Raw genomic sequence first — 22,080 nt, 5'->3', positions numbered from 1 at the left:
ACCGGAACCGGAAGCGAAGGCACCGCCTCTCGCACAGCCCCCTGCAGCACCGGTTCCCGGTGGCCCTAACACACGCCCGCTAGAGAAATCCTCGCGATTGCCGGGCGTGGGCGGGCAACGACACACCGGTCTGGCCCAGGTAGTAGGACTCAGAGTCCAGGAGCAGCACCCCACCCTAACCTTGGCCCAACCCTTACTGGTCAAAGCACAATGTGCCCCCTCCCTCCAGCCCTGGGGCCCGTAAAAGGAGAAAAAACGGAGACAGTTGTGGCTCTGAATATTTTATCTTAAAAAAAAAAAGGAAAGAAAGAAAAGTGGGGGGGGGAACCGTCCCCACAAGAGGGTAAGGCCCCCAGTGGGCCCTGCCTGTTGTTCTCCCTGGCTCCAGAGACTTCTGCATAGGCCTTAGCTGCTTGCCGGCCAATCTCCTCTTCCTGGGGCAGCAGCCACTGCTAAGCATCCTATCCCCACTTCTTGCTGAAGCCTGTTCCCCAGAGTCCTCAGGTGCACATCTGAGCTCCAGGGAAAGGAAGAACCAGTGGAAGCGCCAGTGTCCTGGGGCAAGCCAGAGCTTTGCTTGTCAGCAGACCCTCTGCTGACACTCTTAAGCAAGCACAGGGCAAGCCCCCCAGTTCAGTGTGTCCAGTGTCCAGCATGGAGACAGCACATGCATTGTGCAAGAGGAGCACAAGGGCCCAGGGGCTGCACGGTGGGGTTGGGCGAGGAGGTCAGCACACATCCACGTGTGTGTTTCACACCACTGCAGGCTGCTATATCACAGGGCCTCAGTTCAAAGACACGCCTTCTGAACTCCCCCCAGTCCCATGCCAGAAGTGGGCAGTGAAGGAAAGGGCACGGGGTTAGCCTGTTGCTCCTGGGCTATCTGCAGTTCTCTGAAAGGGGCTGTAGGGCCCAAAGCCTCTGAATCCCCAGAATTAGTTGCTGTCACTCTTGATGACGACCTCTACTCCATGGTGCCTCAACTGAGCTCGTAGCAGCAGATTCTTGTTTTTAAGATCCTCCACCTACCACGGGAAGGAGGCAGTAAGGAAGACAGGTAGAAAGTTGGCACAGCCAAGTCCCTGAACTTACCGGGACACCCACCGGTGAGGAGGAGGAGGCCCAAGCTGGGTTAGTGGTTAGGGAGGCTGAGGACAGCTATACTGAGGGTGCGGGGGTCTGACCTGCTGTCGAAGCACATCATTGTCCAACTGCAGCTGGTCAAGCCCCTGCAGTTCTTCAGACAACCTGTGGTTACTCTGCCGAAGTTCCTGGATATAATCACAGGCTTTGGATAGAATGCCACCTTTACTCTGTAAGAAAAAGCCAACAAAATGAGGACTAGGATATAAGATACCTGGCTTGCTTTCCAAAAGCATGTTTACACTTTGGACCTCATTTTCCCTTAAGGATGGTGAAATAACATCTCCCAGGGATTCAGGAACCTCAGAGAGAGATAGGAAAAGACTACTGCCATGTGTGCCCACTCTCTACCATTTCTGGAAACAATACCAGGAGACAGAATTCAGGCATCTTGCCCACTACCAGGGTCTTTCCATGACCTGGCCAGACTTGGTGCTCTCCATGGAGCAGTCTGGGATGATCTTGGACAGCTGTACAATCCAGTTGTTAATCTTGTCTCGGCGGCGGCGCTCCACTGTGGGGCAAAGTAGAGGACAAGGTGACTCAGGGAGAACTCACCAAAGGCCCCAGGGTAAAATTACCTAACCTCTCCCCTCAACATCACGGCTATCCCCCAATCCCACCAGAGAGCTCCAAGCTTCAGACGCAGATCATACCTACCTTCATTATGCTGAGCCCTGCGTTTCTCATCCCGAGTTGTCCGGGGAGCTTCTGACTTCCTAGCAACAGAGCCCAGAGTGGCCAGAGTGAAGGGAGGGTCAAAAAAATGAGATTGGAGTTTGGGGTGAGGAATTACACCAAATCTGGAAAGAATCAAGACCATTTCTGGTAACTGAAAAGAAACCGGGTTACTCACGGGGAATAAGGGTGGGTCCTGGGGGCAATAGAGCGCTGGCTTCCTCCTTGCAACACTTCTTGTGGTGACATCATCACAAAGAACTGACCTATGAAGATGCACGGTAGGTTCTGTCAGGACATAGGCCTAGGAACCTCACCAAGCTCTAAGGCCAAGGCCCTGGGACCCTCCTCTAAGAAGGACATACTGCCTCCTGCTGGAAGGGCAGCCCCAGACTCACTGCCTGCCCACGTCTGTCTTTGTGATCATTTAAGGGATCATGAGTGAAGGCCCACTGCCCACCAGCCATGTCCCACAGCCTATCCTAGCCCCTCCAGCCAGCATCCTCACATAATATCTCACCAGTGCCAGGAGGGGTCGCCTGCCCCAGTAGTGCCTCTGAGCCCTGGGTGGTAACAACAGCTGCTGTACTCCCCGATGTGGTACCCCCTGCCCCATCTCCCACTGCAGTGCTGGGGAAGTAAGTATAGTGCGTCTCAGCAGCTGTCCCCTCTGTGTCAACTGCATCATCACTCGTGAACGCACCCTGGATCACAGCCTGGGAAGGGGAGCAAGAGAACAGAGACAAGTGACAGTTAAATACTTCCCATGAGCTACTATGCAGCTTCTATCCCTTGGGAGGAGGGAGGGAGAAACATCCAGAAAGGGAGAGCCTAGTGCTTTGGGTCAAGGCAGCCCTAGATGCTTCCCTATCCCTAGCCACACCTATCCTATCAGTTCCCTTCTTCATGTTACTACTCAGAGCTCTAGTCCCCTCTGCAGCCCATACCCCTGTACCTGGGTCATGGATTGAGTGGCAGGGTAGCCACTGATGGCGCCAGTCCCCTCAGTCTGGCCATCCAGCTGCCCCTCAGACACCTGGATCACCCTGTACATCACCTAGAGGCAGGGAGGAAAGGGGAAGGAGGGGAAGAGGGAACAACAGAGTAAGTGCTAGGGATTCCAGGGTCCCTCATAAAGCTTCTCTTGGTTAGGGCCTCCAAACAAGAATCCTTCAGAGACCCCCATCCCCTTCCCCCCAAACAGTCCACATCTTCACCTCATCCTCCAAACCAGGTTCTACCCATGACAGGTTCAATTACCTCCCTCAATCCCAACCCCAGGTAACACCTGCAGCCACCTGGCCCCCTCCCTTACCTGGCCCCCATTTTCAGTTCGGAAGACGTACTTGACGTTGGGGTCAGGGAAAGTGGCAGCTGACTGGATGCTGGCGATAGCCACACTGGTTGGGTCCTCCCCAGTTGCCACTGCACCTGAATTAGGAAAAGGACAAGTCTGTGAGTTACTGCTGTTCTCCCTCTGTTGCACCTGCGTGTCATTTAAAACGAGTATTTTGCACGGGCGATAGGCCCGTGGGGTAGGGGGAGAGGCCACGATGGGCTCTCCGTCTCAGCTCAGTTCCGTTTCTCCCACTCACCTTCCTGAATCTGCACTGCCCCCTCTTCCGTTTCAGCTGTTTTCTGCTGCCTGTTTGTGAAGGGACAAGAGGAAGAATAAGGGAAGAAGTGAATTCAAAGCTCACTGGCCCAGTAACATATGGCTCCCAAACTCACTGGCATTCCCAACAGGTGCTAGGTTAGGTTAGAATAACAAGAGCTAGTATCTACTGAGCACTGAGCTAAGCACTTAACAGGCAATATCTTACTTAATACTAAGAACAGCACTATGAGTAGGTAGCACTACTTGCATTCTATAAACTGGAAACCAGATCACATAGCAGGGTGATGTAGCTGGGACCTAAATCTAGGTCTGCCTGACTCCACAGCCAGTGCGCTTAGCCATTTTGCATTCTCCCAGGCCTCCCATCTCCCATCCCAGACCCTACCTCTTCTTCACTCACCCCTTCATCTCTCTGTGAGGGGGCACATCCGAGGAATTGGTCCTTCTTTGGAAGTCTTCGTATCTCCTGCCTCACAGGCCTGAGTGCTAAGTCCTGGTAGGAATCAGGGAGTCTAGTGAGTCTAGGAAACTGAAAGCTCCCCTGTTTCTAGAACCTAGGCTCCCTGAAGACACATCCAGGAACATAAACCAGTCATCTGCAGGCGACAATCAGCTTTCTCTATTCTGATACTGAGGGCTGGCTACAGTGATTGAAAAAGCAACTCTACAAATAGTGCTCCGTGTCTCTCCAATTATCACTCCATCTCCTGATGGAGAGGGAATAATTATACTGCAAGACTGAGAAACAACATATTTCTGGATGGATTATTATTAAAGCTATTACGATCTGCCATGACATGGGGATTAGGAAGGGCCATGTTTAGACCACAGCTATCAAAAAACACAGGGCCGGGCTTCCCTGGTGGCGCAGTGGTTGAGAGTCCGCCTGCCGATGCAGGGGACACGGGTTCGTGCCCCGGTCCGGGAGGATCCCACACGCCGCGGAGTGGCTGGGCCCGTGAGCCATGGCCGCTGGGCCTGCGCGTCCGGAGCCTGTGCTCCGCAACGGGAGAGGCCACAACAGTGAGAGGCCCGTGTACCGCCAGAAAAGAAAAAAAAAACAAAACAGAACACAGGGCCATGGATGCTGACGCTTCTTCCAGCCTCTCAGGCACATACTGTACACCGAGAAATTCCCATCCTCAAATCTAGGAAAGGGAAACCTGAAACCCATTGGAAAAACCTCCGGAACCATAAAGACCAGACTTGGCCCTCGGGCCCCTTTCTACTGACAGGGCTCTTGTTTTGGGGAGTCCAGCTTTATGTCATTCATTAAAGACCCTAAAGCCCAAGTGTATCATCTTCAAGCTGCTACAATTTTATTCACCAAGCCTTCCTGTAGAGCAACACAGTTGCTAAAATGTTGCCATGACAACTCCAAATCAACTGAGCCTCAGCAAAAAGGGGCGAAACTCCAGGTTCGGGGTTCGGAAAGAGAAGAGACAATGGGGGAGGAATCCATCTACGAGGTGCCTGCCTTAAGACCGTTGACACCCGTTGGGGGGGGCGGCGCGGACTGGGGAGGCGGGCAGGAAAAACAAAGGGCCAAGCAGACAGATGCCTCCAGGAAAAAAACAGCTACATTGTACAAAGCAATAAAATAATCCCGACAGGAAAGGGGTAAGACTTTTGTAAGTTCTCTACCCATAAGGTCCCCCAGACCTTTATCTTCAGCGAATTAGCCATGGAAAGCTTGTATCCAGTGTTAACCAAAAAAAAAAAAAAAAAAGGAACTGAAAGTGAAACTGTCCGGAGGAAGTAGCGCTGCAAGAAGATCCCAGTCCCTAAGGGAGAAGTAGCACCAGAGTTTCGAGACCACCTACCTCTCCATTCTCAAACCTGCGGAGGAAGTGCCCCTCTGAGGCTTGCAGCGCTGACAGCAGAAGCAATGAAACAGAGGCCAGGGCACAGGAGGCGTCTCTATGGCCCACAGCTGTCAGACAGGGGCAGCCTCTGAGGACACCCAGCAACGGGATCAGGCTACTTATTCAAATCTTATTTGGACATCGGGAAGCATTTCCTGAGCATTAGGGGTATGCGACACGGAAAGCGGCTAGGATGTTGTTGCGTGCACGCTCAGGGAACGAGGGCCCTGCAAGAGCCCTAAGTCTCGACACAAAGGGAAAAAGAATCAAGTTCGCAAAGAAGTCAGGCGCCTAGACCTTGCCTGAGAATGCGGCGTCTCCCTGCAGGCCCACCAACCAGTAGGCGCTCAGCAGCTGAGCGCCGGCCAGGCGCGCGACCAGGAGCCCGCGCGGTGACCTGGCCAGCCCGGCCGGGCTCACCCCCAGCCTCCGCTGATCCGCAGAGGTAGGAAAGGACACCGGGAGCTCAGCGGGTCCCGCAGTGTCCGGCCCATCGGCTCGCGGATAGCAGCGCGGGAGGGCGGGGACTTGTGCGCCCGGGGGCGGGGAGTGAGTTCGGCCCACAAAAGGGGGAGATAACGAACCAGGCACGGCCCCCTCCCTCAAAACAAAGGCTTCCGCCCCAGGAGTTCCTGAACCTAAAAAACGGAAACAAAATAGAGGCTGCTCTGCCTCGCCGGCGCACCCAGTCTCCAGACTCCCGCCGTGTCCTGCACTCACCGGCCAAGGCAGCTTCAGCCGCCGATCTCCCCCAACCGTGTTCTCCCTCTCCGGACTGGGGTATCTCCAAAGACAGCTGATCATGCGCACTGCCGGCCCGCGCCCATGTTGGTGAGGGGCGGAAGTGTCTCTCTGGACCCGCCCAGCTTACTCAGCTTCTGAGTCGCCCCACTTCCGTTCGCTCCATCTTGATGAGGGCTTGGATGGGGGCGTGTTGTGGGTGTTGCTGGGGCGGGGAAGAAGCAGTGGTCAGGGATCTCGGGAGAATGGCTCTGAAGTCGTAGTCGCTTTCGTCCTAGTCCAAGAACGGGAGAAGGACGACTAACTTGGTGCTACCATTTTTCTGCTGGACAGTGCCTTTTTAGTTCCAGGAGAAGGGAGTGAGAGAGGCCAGCTTAGATCAAGAGAGGGACATCGGATGGAGGCGCCATCTTTAACAAAGGACATCTTTTTTAAGTTTTCTAATTGGAGATTAGGACATATCTGGGCACACATAGAATTTGTATTAGCGTTAGCGGTCACCCAAAGACCCCCAAGGCTTATGGTTTTTGTGAGGCTCAGAGTTTCTGTGAGAGGTATCTTGATTCCCATTCGTTTCAGTCAAGACCTACCCTTAATGGATTTGGAGTAGTGTGGTGTGATAGGAAGAGTTCACACTCTGGAGCCAGACAAACTCGGGTCTCAGATCTAACCTCTGCCACTTCTTAGTTCTGAGACTTTTGGCAACGTTTGACTTAACATTGGTTTCCTCATCTGTAAATGGAGATTACAAATACCAACCTTATAGAATTATTAGGTGGACCAAATAAAATCAAGAGCGTAGATTCTGTGCACATAGAATACCTAGCCTTTACTGGCATATAATGAGCATTATGTAAATATAAGTTTCTCTTCCCCATTTCCTGACCACCATGAACCCAGCTCTAGTTTCTAGCTACAGGTCTTCACGACAACAACTGAGGAAGAGCGCCCAAACAATAAAAACAGAAAAACACAACGTTTGGCCAAACGTATCACTCAAGACTTTAATAAGAATAATGAGACACCACAACTACTTATGTGTAAAAATACAACGTTTATTCTGAGACATTGCCCCTTGGGACGTGTGGCCCCAGCCTGTCGGGAGCAGTCCCAGGGCCTGAGTGACGCCATTCCCCTTCCCTAAAATAGGAAGTTATTCCAAAGGAGAAAGGAGAGGCCAGAGAGATCTATACAAGACCTCTCTTCCTTGAGATGGAGGGAGGCAGAGGGTGGGGGAGCTGGGAAGGGAGCCAGTCCCTCGAACAAATACTCCGCATTCAAAGTTTCCTGCACATTTTCCTCCTAATCTGGAGTTAAGAGGAGCAAGAGGTGTCCCAGGGCCCAAGAGTAGAACAAGGATGGGTAACTCTAAAAGTGTTTGTATGTAATAGGCTCTGATCTGGCCCTGACCCCTGGCTGTACTCTGGACTTCCATGAAGAGAAGTTCATTGCCTAAGAGGGCCGGAAACTTGGCTGGAGTTCTGCCTTCATTCTTCACGTTGAGAAATCGTTAAGTTTGCCGCCTACTCTTTGTTCCCTTTGGCCAGTGACCCCACTCTCTGGGAACAGGATCTCGGTGACTTTCTCTGGAATCTTGTAAGGGATAAGTGCTTTGTGTCTGAGACAACCTCAGGTAAACGGACCAAGACGTGCCTTCCACAGTCCTAAAGAGAAGCCGGAGGGCCAAAACCTATAAAGTTGGGCACTAAAGCTGCTCAGGCTGCCAAAGAGACAGCAGAGAGACCCTGGAGACAGCTACTGTCCCCTGTGCCCAGTGGTCTGGTCCGAATCACAGTCCCTCACCTTTCCCAGAGTTAGCCTGTGTTTCAAATGCATACGATCGGCGCTGGGGCGACTCAACAGGGTCAGGGAGCTGGGGTTCTCTCGGGGGCAGACTAAACCGACTCCGGGGTCCAGACCCTTCTGTGCCTTCAGCTGGGAGCTCCAGGCAGCTAAGGGGCCGAGGACAATAGGCAGAGATCATGCTATAGGGGGAGGTTTTGGGGATGAGGCTGTAGTCCCCAGCCCCAGTACAGGTCTGGGTCCGCCGAACTGCCTGAGCTTCAGTCCTCTGGCGGTCCCGGGCCAGGGCCACAGCAGCATCGAAGGAAAGACTGCCCCCGTTCCTCCAAGAGGAGCGGGAGGCTCGGGACCCCCAGGCCCGTTCCCCAGGAGTTCCATCAAGCCGGCCAGGCCTTGGGCATGGGTTTGCTGGTGCCACATGGATCTTGCCACACATTGCACCGGGCATCTTGGCAAACTGTGGTTTGGGGGGCACCACAGGCACAGAGCGGACCTGTTGGACCTGAACCAGGGTGGAGGCCAGGCGCATGCCCACACCACCAGCTGAGCCAAGGGGACTGGGCTGCCCCTCTGGATCCATCTCCTCTGGACGGGGTGGCTGTGGGGCTGCGTGTTCTGTCTCAGAGGGCTGGGCATTGCCCTCTTTGGCACTGTCAACCTCCAGGGACTCTACATGTGGCACTTCAGGGAGGGAGCCCTCTTCTACATGGTCACCTCCAGCCCTCTGGTCTCCCTCAGCTTCTCCGTCTCCACACTCCCGTTCCTTGCTGACCTTCCCTGCTCCTCCTTCAGCTGCTGCTTCTGGGATTCTGCTATCTTCACCATCTCCTTGGTCTTCTCTTGCCTCTTGGTTCTCATCCCCCCTCTGCCCTTTGACCTCATCTTCTCTGCCTCCTTCAGCCTCTTGTTTGTGTACAACTTCCCAGCTCTCTTCAGCAATTTGGTTTTCCTGGGCCCCATCCTCTGGGTCTCTCCCGGCTTCTCCCTGGGCTTCATCTCCTTCCTCCTCTTCTTCTCGCTCGGTCTTTCTTTCCTTCCCCTGCTCCCCTCCTGTTTCCTCCACACCCTTAGCTTCCTCTGTACTCTCATCCTCCTGCTGACCTCTGGACTCCTCTCCCTTGGCCTCTGTCTCCTCTCTCTCTTCCCCACATCTTTCGCTCAAACTGTCAATCACCTTTTGGCTTCCCTCAGCCTCCACTCCTTCCTCACTGGCCTCTCCACCCTCCACTCCACTCTCTGGACTCCCCTCAGCCTCCTCCCTGATGTCCCGTCTACTTACAGGCTCAGCCTCCTTGCCCTTCTCAACTTCCCAGAATACCTGTTCTCCCTCCGCCTGTCCTGGAGCCTCCTGTCTTCCAGACCCTGTTCCCTTTTCCTCTAGACTGCCTGAACCCTCCCAGGTCGGGAGTTTGGGCCCCAGAAGGGGACTTAGGTCATCATAGGCACTCAGGAAGACTTCCTCCCCACTTTCCTCCTCTGCTTCAGGCCCGGAGCCAGGAGAGTCCAGGGAACAGCAGCTGGGGGCCAGGACAAACTGAGCCTCATCCAGAGACAGGTCATCCAGGGGTGGCTCCACAGAGAACTCCTCCACCTGTAAGCACAGCATCGTGGCTCAGGACCAGGTGGCCCTGTCCACCCTCTGGATTCCTTAGCACCCCCAAACCCAGCACAGCGCCTCCTTACCTGAGGCCCAACTCCCAGGAGCTCCTCCAGGTAGCCCATCCCAGGGTCGTCCTCCCCAGGGGAGAAGGCTGCTCCTGCTGGTCCTGCCTTGGCCACCTCCCCATCCACCACCCCCACCCACTCAGGCTCTGAGCTGCTTGAGTCCTCTAGGAAGGAGAAGGAATCCTGCACCTCCTGGGACAGGCAGTCCTCCAGGGCAGGGGTCATGTCCGCTGGGCCTGAGTCAGCCAGGGGACCTGGGGCTGGACTTGCCTCCAACTTCTCATCTGTTGGGAGAAAGGTAGTCCCAGGAATACAAAGGTCAAGACCAGCCCTGACCCTTTCCAATGTGAGTCTTCCTAGCATTGCTACAGTATGGGCCCAACATTCCCAGCATAGATCCTCCATGTGGCCGATCCTCTCAGACCCATATCCCTAACCATTGGCTTAGAGCCACCTTTATTGAGCTCCTACCAGGTGCCAAGCACTGCGCTATACATTTTATAATGCATTATCTTATTTTCTCCATAAAACAACCCTATAATGTAGGGTATTTTTCCCCATTTTATATATGAGGAAAGTGAGACTCAGAGAGATTTGTCCATGGTCACACAAACAACGAGTGGCACAGCCAAAATTTGAATCCAAGACTACTTAACTGTGTAGCCCTTATCCTTATCCAGTACCTAGTGCTGCCTCAATGCTTCTCATTATTGACACTTCAGGAACTGGAGTCAGAGCAAAGATCAAATCCCAGCTCTGCCACCTCCTACCAAATTGCTTAACCTAAGTCTCAGGTTACACTGCTGTAATATAAGGATAAAAACAATACCTGTGTCAACATTATGAGAAAATGAATGAGCTAATGCCTTCAAAGTCCTTAACAAAGCCCATCATAAACTCTCGACAAATGTTAGCTATTAGTATTAATATTATTATTATTACCATCATCTATGATATATTCCCACTTTGTACTTAGTAATCCCTGCTGTATATATATGACACAGATCCCCATTCTTGGATATATCAGTGATCTAAGGCTGCCAGAGATCCTCTCTGCAAGAATTTCACACAACCTGATAATATTACTGGATTCCCCCCATCTTGAATCCGGGGAGGCAGCTAAAGATAACCAGCCAAAGCCCAGAGCAGATCCCCAGCATCGGAGCCTCAGCCTAGAGTTCCAGTCCCCTCTCCCAGCCCTGGGAAATCCTTGAATCCTCACCTGGGGGACCAGGGCCAAGGCCAGGGCCAGAGCCAGGGCCAGAGGCAGGGCTTGGCCGGGGCTGTAGGGTGGGGTACTCAAGACCACGGGCGAACCCGGCCAAGGAGACGTTAGAGATGATGTTCGGGGATATGTTGAGCATAGAACTGATGTGTGGTGGGAGGTTGACATCGTAGGGCTCTGAGATGTGGACGCCAGCACGGCGCTCTGCATGGCTGCTGCCCCCAGCACGGATTGCTGACCGCCCAGGTCGTGGTGTGCCGGGCTCAGAGCTCGTGCCAGCCAGTGCTTCTGCCTCGGGCTCCTGTTCACCCTCTGCTGCTTCCACAGAATCATTCTCCAAGCTCGCCAGCAACAGTGGGCATGGCCGAGGACTGCTGCGTCCCACCAGCCCCTCTGGCTCTGTGGAGGAGAGAGAGGTAGGCAACAGCCTCTGCAAGGGGCCTGGACACCTCAGAAAGGCTCCAGAGAGTGCCCCCTGTTTTCTCTAGCCTGGAATACACCAGGCCCATCTTCCCTTAGCCGCTACTGCAAACCTTACAGTCAGCAGGTCAGACGTCACCCCACCAACACCTACTTAGGAACCCCCTTCCCTCCCTGGAGGTACAGTCACTAGCCATCACTACCCGCACCCCGCCCCGACACACACACACAGGACTGCACACCTATACTCACCATCACTGACCCCAGCCACAGCACTCAGTGAGTCCATGCTCTTGGCTGGCCGCAGAGTCACCTTATCAGATTTGTCCTCTGCAAGACAGGGATGCGCGTAGAGCCAGGGCCTGGCACACCCTCTGCAGAGCTCCCCCTACATCTCCCAGACTTACCCCTGTCCTCAGCTCCCCGTGGAAGTTTACGCTTGGTCTCATGGCCAGAGCGACCCAGATTGAAGATAGATCTCCACTTCCTGACCTTCAAAGACCCCTTCCTCCTGGAGGGGATGGAGAAATCACTGCAGTTGGAGCCTGGTGGCCAGTGCAGGGGAGGAGGGCCCAGGAAGAAGGCCTTACTTGTGCTCTGCAATCTCTATGATAGTGTGATAAGGCCGCATCTGTGGGGGTCCATCACCAGACTGCAGGATGCTAGGCAGGTGGTAGGGCAGGGATCGGGGCATAACGTCCTCGGGGCCGCCTGACACCCGGACCCCTGGAAGTGATCGCCATCCACTTTCCACCTCACCACCTAGGAAAAGAAGAGGAATTGGCCAGCCAGGAACAGAGAGAGGGCTTTGGGTACGGAGCTCCTCACTGCACCCTCCCACTCACCAACTACCATGCTAGGGATATACCTGGAGGCAGACCCTCTGTGTCTAGCTCCTCAAGAGGGAGTCCTCAGGGACAAAGGGGGCCAGGAGATCCCGGGACATTGGCCCAGTGGGCCGGGGGTGGGAATGATCCTTCACTAGCCTCGAGAACCAGGATGGATGGTGATTCAGAGGCCAAGTTATGCCCTGGACGGAGAGCAGAAGAGGCCTACTCAAGTCCTGACTGCACCATTCTCTCTGCAGGGTCTTCTCCACGTGACCATAAGCAACAATACTTTATGAGACTCAGTTCTGTCATCCACAAAGCAGGGAAACTGAACTAGATGATCTTGGAGGCTCTCTATAACTCTGACATGACTCCCAGACAGAGGATGGTGATTTGGTGAGTTGGAAGGGCACTGACCAGAGAGAGCAGCACCCTCAAAGAGCTGGTCCACATGTGTGAGGATGAACTCGACGACAATGGACTGCACCCGCACCTCCATGAAGGCTGCTGTCCCATTGAAGCCTGAGGCCTCTATGTCCTTAGACCTGTGGAGGTGTGGAGTTATTCTCCCCCAGCCCCACCACACTTCCCCATTCGAATTCTCCCTAAAAAGATCTTACACCCTTTCCCCGGAATGCCATTAACCCCATCTCTACCTCTTAATCTACATGCATGATTCAAGTCTCAAATGGCCACTTCCTCCAGGAAGCCTTCTTGGACACCCTCCTCAGGATTAATGTCTACCTCCTCTGCAGGGCGCCTTGTGTATAGCGAATCTCAGGACTTCTCATAGTCTGCCTTGCACCACAGGGAGTGACATGCAACCCACTTCTCCAAGACATTTGCTCAACAAACGTTTGACAAGGATCCCCCCAACCCCTTCCTGCTCCAGTCCCTGAGCTAAGTGATGCAGTGTAAGAAAACACAAAGGTCTGGGAATTCCCTGGCAGTCCAGTGGTTAGGACTCCGTCCTTCCACTGCAGGGGGCACGGGTTCGATCTTTGGTCAGGGAACTAAGATCCCGGATGCCCCTCAGTGTGGACAAAAAAGAAAAAGAAAACACAAAGGCCCTGTCCTTAGGGACTTTACTCAAGCTCAGAGAAGGGGCTCACGTGGGTGAGCTCCATCACACTCAATGTGATCCTGAAACTTCCTGTTCTCACTGGGTGAGACCCCTCTTCCAGTGCACCCGCACGGCCACAGCCCCTCCTCGAGCAGCTTCCCAGGGGCTAGGCTCTGCCAGGATCCCCACACATGCACCCACCTCAGCAGGTTGGGGGCCCACACGATGGCCAGGTTGCGGGCGTGCATGTTGGTCTGGGCACTCAATGAGGCCATGTGCACCAGGTGCCGCATGAGGAACTCCAGGGTCCTGCAGAAAGGGGGCGTTGTGGGGTAGAGCTCACAAAGGGAGCGCTCAGGCAGAGGCAGGATTGAGGGGTGGTGCAAGAAGAGAAGTGAGCAGTCAAGGCCCCAGGTGGACAAAGAGCCTGGGCTGAGCGGAGTGAGTCGGGACTCTGGATGGGGAGGAGGCCCACACACCTGTAGTTTGGGACAGGGAGTTCTCGAAGCACCTCTAGGATCTTGACCAAGCGCTCAGGTTCCAGTTGCACTGCCACAGCCTCCTGGTTGAAATCAAGGAGCAGGAGTCACTGACCCAGCGCTGCCCCTGCTTCCTCCCCAGAGTTCTGAGCCAAACTCTCAGAAACAGTCTGTGCTGTACCCCACTCCATCCCCCAGGTTGAATCTTCGAAGTACACTGACGTAGAATCTGGGCGCCCCAGGACCTGCAGATGGATCTTGGCTATGCCGCTTACTAGCTTTGTGACCTTGAGCAACTCACGGCCACTCTCTGCCTTAGCGTCCTCATCAGTAGTGCTCTGGCTCTGGAACACATCAGGTTCCACCCTGTGGGCGCCCCAGGGGCCACGGAGTTGATTTCAAGGTGTCCAGGAAGGCCCATGCCCACCCATTCTGGCCTGTATGGGCTGAATGGCATACCCTGGTATTCAGGATCTCTAAATGATGTCATGCTCAATAAAATGCAACTTAATTTAGAAGTGTTACTCAATTCAAGAGAGCACTTTTGTCATGTATTTTCTTATTCAAAAGATGTTCAGCACACGATCACAGTTCATGGAAGGGCGAGCTTGAAAAACAATTGACTTCCTAAAAGGGTTCTCATTCTCTTAAATGTAGGGAAGCTCCCGTCTAGGTGATTTCCAAGGGCTTTCCAGCTTCTGCTCTCTCTCTGACCTCTACTCTCCCCCAGTCTCACCCTGCACGGTGTGCAGTTTGCAGGGAAAGGAGAGACAAGGAAGAGCAGAGGGACAGGGGAGAGCAGAGGCAGCAGAGCTAGGAGATTTGTAAGGGACGGGGCTTTTCATTTTCATGTGGTCTCTGTCACGCAGGATCCCTAGAACTCGGTCTGCATTGGACACATCTGGGATGTCAAAACCACAGAGGTCACCACCCTCAGCCTTCTCTTCTCCCCCGAGCCCGCTGTCATTCAACTCACAGCAAACTTGTCATAGAGCCGGTAAGTGAGCAGGGGGTCTGGCAGCTCTCTGAAATAGGCCTTGCACAGGGAGGAGACGCAGTGAATGTCCTGAAGGTAAACATCTCGCCGCAGGTCTGGCTTCCGCTCAGCCTCAAACTCCTGCCTGGGGAGGTGCAGAGTGGTCAGGAGTGGTGACAGTCTGAGGAAATGTAGGGACCCTCACCTACATTAAATCTATGATTTGAGGGACCCTCACCTAGGCAGAGCTGTAGAGATGAGCTCCAGGCAGGGTCGAGGGTCAACATGTATGAATCTTGGAAGGAAGAGGTTGGGGCGTGTATATACGTGAGGCAGCAAGTATAAGGCGTTGTATCTGTCAACGTGCAGAGTGGATGTTGAGATGGGTAAGTGGATAGGTAAATGGGTCTATGCATGAACAGGGGTACATATCAGGATGTAGAGTCGGTGTGAGTAGCAATGTAGGGGTATGTAGGAGTCGGTAGAAGTGGGAGGATGAGCCTAAATGTGTGTTTCCGGGTATGTGTAAAGATGGAGGAGTGTAACTTTCAGAAGGAAACATAAGTGTAAATCTTCAGGACCTTGGATTAGGCAACAGTTCCTTGGATATGACGTCAAAAGCACACGCAACCAAAGAAAAAAATAGATAAATTTGACATCAAAATTACAAACTGTTGTGTACCAAAAGATGCTATCAAGGAAATGAAGACAACACACAGAATGGGAGAACATATTTGCAAATCATAGATTTAATAAGTGTCTGATATCCAGAATACATAAAGAACTCTTACAACTCAAAAGACACAAATAACCTAATTATTAAATGAGCAAAGATTTGAATAGACATTTCTCCAAAGATACACAAATGGCTAATAAGCACACAGAAGGTGTTCGACATAATTAGGTATTAGGGAAATGCAAATATAGATGAAATATCACTTCATACACATTAGGGTGGTTATAATCAAAAAGGCACACAGTAACAAGTGTTGGCTGGGATGTGGAGAAATTGGAACCCTCACACATTGCTGGTAGGAATGTAAAATGATGCAACTCCTATAGAAAACAGTTTGGACATAGAGTTACCATACGACTCAGAAGTTCCACTCTTAGGTATATACTCAAGAGAACTGAAACCATATGTCCACACAAATACTTGTATACAAACGTTTATAGTAGCATTAATCACAACAGCCGAAAGGTGGAAACAACCCAAGTAGCCATCAACCGATGAATGGGTAAACAAATGTGATAACGCCACACAATGGAATACTATTCAGCCATAAAAAGAAGTGAAGTACTGGTACATGCAACAGTATGCATGAACCCTGAAAACATGCTAAGTAAAAAAAGCCAGACACAGAAATGTACAATTATATGATTCCACTCATGTGACAAGTCCAGAATAGGCAACTCCATAGAGACAGAAAGTAGACTAGCGGTTGCCAGAGGCTGGGGGAGAAGGGCAATGTGGAATGACTGCTAATGGGTATAGGGTTTCTTTTGCGGTTGATGAAATGCTCTGGAATTAGACAGCGCTGGTTGCACAAACTTGTAAATGTACTAAAAACCACTGAATTATACATTTTTTTTGAATTACACATTTTTAAATGGTGAATTTTATGGCATGTGAATTGTATCTAAATTTGTTTTTAAAGCTGGGTGGGTGCATGTGGGAGGGGAGGAGTGTGTGTGTGTGTGTGTGTGTGTGTGTGTACATGCGTGTGGGCACACACATGCCCGCGTGCAGGCTAGCCTGTGGGGAGTGCGGGGCATGGTGTCAACCTTTCCCGAGGAGACTAGAGCTCCTCCCTTGGACAGTATCTATCATCTTTGTTTCCTTCTCCCCACATCCCCTCACCCCTGTGATTCCTGGCCTCCTGGCCACAGAGCTCTCCCCTCACTGCCTGACTCACCGGAGCTTCTGGATGTTGGAAGAGACCCCTGAGAGGCGGTAGATCCCATCCACCACTCCATACTCCTCCACAAACTCTGCACAGCTCCTTAGCACCTGGGGCACTGGGAACACAGATGGGGCAGAGAAAGAGAAATCAGAAGGTCTGGGAGGTCAGAGACTACAGGGGGTCTGAGAAATGGATGCATCAGGGAAGGGGGCTTGGGGAGACTTGAAGGCAAAGCTCGTGGAATAAAAACTTGTCAGGGGGCTTCCCTGGTGGCGCAGTGGTTGAGAGTCCGCCTGCCGATGCAGGGGACACAGGTTCGTGCCCCTGTCCGGGAAGATCCCACATGCCACGGAGCGGCTGGGCCCGTGAGCCATGGCCGCTGAGACTGCGCGTCCGGAGCCTGTGCTCCGCAACAGGAGAGGCCACAACAGTGAGAGGCCCGCGTACCGCAAAAAACAAAACAAAACCAAAAAAACCCCCAAACTTGTCAGCAAGATTATTGCAGGACATCAGCTCCAGCCTGCCAACCCATTACAATCTCTCTGCCCATTGGGCCTAGAGTCTCGGCATAAACTCCCCCAGTAAGGGGGAGCTCACTGCCTCTCCAGACTGCCCATTCCTGTTAGAAAGTTCTGCCTTTGTTGACCTGAAATTCTCTCTCTCTGTAATCACTAGTTGCTATTACAGAAATTTTAAAGGGACAGCAATGCGATTGGAAGAGGACTCAGGGTGAAGGACTGGTCTTGAAAGTGCGTTTACGTAACACTCTACATAAGATGAAGGAACATGAGCTCTTGCAACCAAAGTGGAGCAGAGCTGATGGGCATTACCGTGAAGCACCTCCTCTGGTTAGTGAACGCATGGATCTTAGATCTGCCATAGGAAGGTACATGAAGTTGCGACAGACCTTCAGACGGGTCAGTTCAGGAGAGAAGCACCTATATGCCAAGCACTATGCATTAGACATGAAAACCGAGGATCATAGAAGTAATGAGTGTGCAGTATCATCCAGCTAGAGCCAGGATTCCAATCCAAGAGTGCAAAAAGCTGTATTCTCGGGCTTCCCTGGTGGCGCAGTGGTTGAGAGTCCGCCTGCCGATGCAGGGGACACGGGTTCGTGCCCCGGTGTGGGAGGATCCCACATGCCGCGGAGCGGCTGGGCCCGTGAGCCGTGGCCGCTGAGCCTGCGCGTCCGGAGCCTGTTGCTCCGCAACGGGAGAGGCCACAACAGTGAGAGGCCCGCGTACCGCAAAAAAAAAAAAAAAAAAAAAAAAAAGCTGTATTCTCTCTCCCTTCTTCGGAGCCCTCCCCAGTTACTAGACCGTAAGCTCCTTAAGGACAAGATCTAAGTGTGACCCGTCCTACTGTTCCTCACCTTATCTGTCATGGTGTCTCAGTCATGGGAAATCCTCAGAAACCATGTGTTGAATCTCATCTCCACAAGGCCACATAGTTACCTCTCTAAAGCACTTCCATGCTTTACTTTTTTTTTTTTTAAGCACTTCCATGCTTTAAATCCTTTGCTATGTACACACTCTGCTCCACCCCAATCTTCAATGCTTAGCTTACAAACACAGAATAAAATAGAAACTCCTCAACATGGTATACTGTATAAGACCTTTCACAAACCAGGTCCAGCTGCCATTCCAGCCTTAGCTCCGGCCAGCTCCTCCAATAAATCCTATGATCCAGCACTTTCCTACCCCCTGAACAAGCCTTGATACTATCACTCATGTTTTCCCTTGCCTGGAAATGCCCTCCTCTCTGTGTCTGCCTGGTGAGTCCCTATGCATTCCTCAAAACACACTTCAGACATCACTTCCAATTCTGAACCCTTTGCTTACATCCGTATTATACTTCTCAAGGTCCTTTGTTTATATCTGTCCATAGCACTTATTGTCCTTTTTTATGATTGGTATATTTTGTATCTATACCTTCTGACAAGTAGTAACATCCTCCCCAGCGTCTAGCACGGTGTTGAAACAGAGCAGGTGCTCAACAGATGTTTATTAAATTACTCAATGAATTGGAGCTTTAATAGAGAATATTGCCTAAGACAAAACATTGAGTCCAATTAACTGAGACTCACCAGAGAAATTCCTGTCATGTGTTAGTGTCAGAAAAAGCTGTGCTTCTCCTAAGCCACCTATTTTTTTCTTATGGGCTTTATGAATTTCATACCTGATTACGTTTACCTCTTTAACTACCAGGAAGCTCAGAGCCCATATCTTGGAACCATATAGAACCACCTGAAATGCATTTCTAGGTACTGATTTTACTCCTCCTGTTTTCCCTTCAACTCAATTCCTTCAGTCATTTATTCTTTTTGTAAAGTTTTGGGTTTTGGAAGTCATCCGTCTCAAGCTCTTTGTGGAATTAAGTAAGTTAGAAATACAGACTGAAGAAAATCAATAAATCCATCAAACACTATTTTAAACCCTCTTTATGTGACCCGGAGTCCATACCCTTTACCCTCCTGCACCCCAGAGCCAGGATTTGGGTGAGACAAGGAGAGCATCAAGGCTGCAAAATTTAAGCACTCACTCTTAGGGTCGTGCACGTGTCAACTGTGTACATGCACGACCTTGAGAGTGAATGCCTCCTTAAGAAAGAAGCACCTAGGGCTTCACTTGCCTGGCCCTGAGAGTGAGAGTTTCCTTACATTTTGCACCCTAGTCACCTCTCTTGTCTCAGCTTAGTACAGGCTCTACAGTTCACCATCCACCCCTCCAGGACCTCTGCCCATTTGCCAGGGTCCCCTGACCTCAGGTTCCCAGCACTGAATGCAGAGATGAGGCAGACCCTCCTGGTTCAAGCTGTTGCTCTACTCTTGGGTGAATAATGTTACCCCAACTCTTTCGGCCATCACTCTGTTGACTCATAAATAGTTGGCTGTCACCTGAACCCCAGGTTGTTTTCACAGTAACTGCAATCAGTCCAGGTCTTCTCCATCCCATCCTTCTCTGTTGATTTTGAGTCTCCACGGGAGGCCTTTGAAGAAGGCATACCTTTAAAGAAGGCATTTGAGAGCCTAAGGAGTCAGAGCCATAGAAGAAATGGGTCAAGGAGATGGGGGAAGAGATAATAGGATCAGAGGGATGGAGGAGTCAAGGAGACAGAGATAAGAGAAATGGGGTCAGAGATAAAAGTTAGAGACATAGTTGGGGTGGTAGAGTCAAAGGGTGGGTCAGGGAGGAGGGCCTGAAGCTTAGGAAACTGGAGAATCAGAAACCTGAACAAGATCTCAAAGAGATAAATACTAGGAAAAGGAAGAACTCAATTGATATAAGGGCTCGGGAAGGAAGAGACCCACCTAGGGCAAAGAGCTGAGAGAGGGTGCTGAGATGGAGCGAAGCTGCAAGGATGGGGGAAACCAAGATAATCAGGGAGGATAAGTTAACCCACAAACACAGCTCTCCTGGCCTGGGCTTTCATTTTTGCTGGATCTTGGCTTAAAGAGAGAAGCCATCACTGGCCTCTCTCTGTCCTTCCACTTTCCACCTGTCTATACTAGGAGGAGCTGGGAGAAGGGGAGAAGGCTGCCACTGCTTCTCTGGTGCCCAAGATACTCCTCCCGCCTTGGACTCAGGTGAGGTTCTTGTGAAGGGCAGGAGGGGCTTCTCTCTCTCTCTCTCTCTCTGGGATTCACTAGGATCAGGACCCAGCAACTAGATGCCTATCCCTTCCAGAGAACATGCCCCTCACCTTCTGGGAATGCTGACAGTTCAGTGTTTCAACAGGAGGTTGGCAGGGGGTCCACAGGGAAGGACAGTGCCAGGATGAGGATGCTGAACTGAGGGTTTGCAGAGAACTGGAAGAACATCAGCCCCAATTAAATCATGTGGCCCTCACCCAAGAGCCATCATTCTCAAGAGGCATCCCTTGTAAAGGAGTCAACCCCACACTGGCGGCTGGGCTGTGCCCTGTTAGAAAAGAAAGAAAGGCACAGAGAAGCCACTTGGGCTGTTTAACACCCTTCCTTGGGGCCCGGGCTTTCCCTTAACTGAGGCCAGTGGGATGGGGGCCTCTGGGGGAGGAGAAAAGGGGAAGGAGGTGTCTGGGGACACAGGGGCGGGGCTAAGAGCAGGAAATGAGCTGGGAACCACCATCACCCTCCCTCTACTGCAGGCACACAGAGCAGCAGCCCAGAGCAGAGAACAAAGAGGAAATGACAGATTGGGGTGGAGGGGGGGGAGAAATCATGCCCTTCTTTGGGAGGAGGTCGAAGTACCAAAAAACAAGCTGGGCTGGGCAGTCAGGATACCTGCGTTCAATTCCAAATCAAATCAAGAAATGTTTCTGAGTGTCTACTCCACACCAAGCACAGTTGGGAGCCAATGTTGTCCCTGGTCCTGCTCGTTTCCAAGCGCCCTCCAAGGTAACTCAGGGAGGATGCTTTCCACAGACAGTCCTCACCCCCATCCTCCTTTGTACCCTCTACCCCCATCTTCACACCAGGCCTCAGACCATCTCTCTTACTGTTCTGGTGTTCCCATTTTAGCAGCTTTTCCCCTCACCTTCCACTTTGAACCTGTTTCTCCTTTGCACAGGGAAAACCGGAGAATCAGAGAGACTGGGGGAGGAGACTGTCCCCACCCTGCATCTTCACCTGTGGCCCAGCAAGGCTGCAGAGGGATCAGAGCCCCATAACCTCGTCTCCTCCAACCAGGAAACACCCATCCTCCCCATGTGCCATCCTCAGGCTCTCCAGGGGCCCTTCTCCTGTCTTTTTTCTTTCAGACCTAAGGACCATCCATGCCCCTTCAGCCACTCATCTCCTGACCCTGTCCCTTCAGCCTTCCTCTCCTGTCCCCCAGCTGTCATCTCCTCACCTCTGCTTCTTCTACCTCTCCTGGGTCTCCAGTCTCTTCCTCCTCTCCTCTCAGTGCTCCCTCGGTGCCCCCATTCTCATCACCAGTCTCTTCACCCCCAGGCAGTCACTGAGCCACATTTCCTGCCCTGCCTGCTCATCAGCTGCCTGGGGGTGACCCCAAGCCACTGCTCGTTCTCCATGAGCTCCTGGAAGCTGCTTCTGTACCCTCAGCCTAGATCAGGCTGGAGAAGCTCCATGCCTCCCCCTCCGCCCAGCAGCAGCTCCGGGCTGGCCTCCTTACCCTCCTGGCCCGAGTGCTGAAGGTGGTCCTGCAGGTCGCACCCAAACACCCGCTCCTTCGAGCTGCCCTTCTTCTTCCCTTTCTGCCGAGACTTCATGGCCGGAGCCCCAGGGCTCTGGCCCAGCCACCTCTGTCCCCTAAGACCTTTGCCCTACTAGTCCCCCATGGGATCCCAAGCCAGCCTCTGGGCTTGGCCTGGCCCCAGGGGGGCAGGGCTCAGAACTGGGGGTGGAGGGTGGCCTGGGCAACGGGCAGCAGCTCCTGCCTCTGGGGCCCCGGCCACACGGAAGTGGCTGTGGAAGAGGAAGCTGCCAGGACCCCGGCAAGAAGTTGTGTCTCGTGGCCGGGCCTGGCACTCGCCCTTCTCGCCCTGCTCAGCCCTGGGGGGCAGGAAGCTGTGCAGCTCCTTAAACCCGCTTCCTGTTAGAGCATCTTTGCAACCACAGAGCTGGGGTGGGGGAGGTAGCTGACATTCACATCCTCACCCATTGCTGGGCCTCCACTCATTGGTCAACAGGAGGTGATGTCAGAGCCCTGGGGTGGGTGGTAGCGCCTG

At 52.5% G+C, this 22,080-nt stretch overlaps 2 protein-coding genes across 10 annotated transcripts; both read right to left on the bottom strand.

The window, feature by feature from the left end:
* Positions 1 to 268: 268 nt before the first annotated feature.
* Positions 269 to 6,952, bottom strand: USF1 (upstream transcription factor 1). 3 transcript variants are annotated; one of them, XM_024757132.1, is made up of 11 exons: positions 6,025 to 6,253; positions 3,840 to 3,932; positions 3,417 to 3,466; positions 3,137 to 3,252; positions 2,777 to 2,878; positions 2,342 to 2,537; positions 2,000 to 2,087; positions 1,804 to 1,862; positions 1,563 to 1,657; positions 1,185 to 1,313; positions 269 to 1,025 (listed from the first exon to the last, which is right to left on the bottom strand). In XM_024757132.1, exons 2-11 carry the CDS (start codon positions 3,845 to 3,847, stop codon positions 936 to 938), a joined length of 933 nt encoding a protein of 310 aa, XP_024612900.1. In that variant the 5' UTR covers positions 3,848 to 3,932; positions 6,025 to 6,253; the 3' UTR covers positions 269 to 935. The 3 variants fall into 3 exon arrangements, with proteins under 3 accessions (XP_024612900.1, XP_024612908.1, XP_024612913.1); XM_024757140.1 differs by lacking the exon at positions 6,025 to 6,253 and adding an exon at positions 5,607 to 5,958 and having other exon boundaries at positions 575 to 1,025; XM_024757145.1 differs by having other exon boundaries at positions 936 to 1,025; positions 3,168 to 3,252; positions 3,825 to 3,932; positions 6,025 to 6,952.
* Positions 6,953 to 7,079: 127 nt separating this feature from the next.
* Positions 7,080 to 21,923, bottom strand: ARHGAP30 (Rho GTPase activating protein 30). 7 transcript variants are annotated; one of them, XM_024757101.1, is made up of 14 exons: positions 21,525 to 21,919; positions 20,116 to 20,221; positions 19,310 to 19,418; positions 16,423 to 16,525; positions 14,507 to 14,651; positions 13,531 to 13,613; positions 13,253 to 13,360; positions 12,406 to 12,533; positions 11,749 to 11,920; positions 11,566 to 11,669; positions 11,411 to 11,488; positions 10,736 to 11,137; positions 9,532 to 9,797; positions 7,080 to 9,439 (listed from the first exon to the last, which is right to left on the bottom strand). In XM_024757101.1, the coding sequence occupies exons 3-14, from the start codon at positions 19,365 to 19,367 to the stop codon at positions 7,835 to 7,837; spliced, it is 3,252 nt and encodes a 1,083-aa protein (XP_024612869.1). In that variant the 5' UTR covers positions 19,368 to 19,418; positions 20,116 to 20,221; positions 21,525 to 21,919; the 3' UTR covers positions 7,080 to 7,834. The 7 variants fall into 7 exon arrangements, with proteins under 7 accessions (XP_024612869.1, XP_024612849.1, XP_024612897.1 ...); XM_024757081.1 differs by having other exon boundaries at positions 14,507 to 14,647; XM_024757129.1 differs by lacking the exons at positions 19,310 to 19,418; positions 20,116 to 20,221 and adding an exon at positions 13,806 to 13,896 and having other exon boundaries at positions 14,507 to 14,647; positions 21,525 to 21,923.
* Positions 21,924 to 22,080: the final 157 nt, after the last annotated feature.

The sequence above is a fragment of the Neophocaena asiaeorientalis genome, unplaced genomic scaffold, assembly GCF_003031525.2.
Source record: "Neophocaena asiaeorientalis asiaeorientalis breed wild unplaced genomic scaffold, Neophocaena_asiaeorientalis_V1.1 scaffold830, whole genome shotgun sequence".
NCBI lineage: Eukaryota > Metazoa > Chordata > Mammalia > Artiodactyla > Phocoenidae > Neophocaena > Neophocaena asiaeorientalis.
The sequence above is the reverse complement of the archived record's forward strand: the minus strand, read 5'-3'. Positions and strand labels throughout refer to the sequence as shown.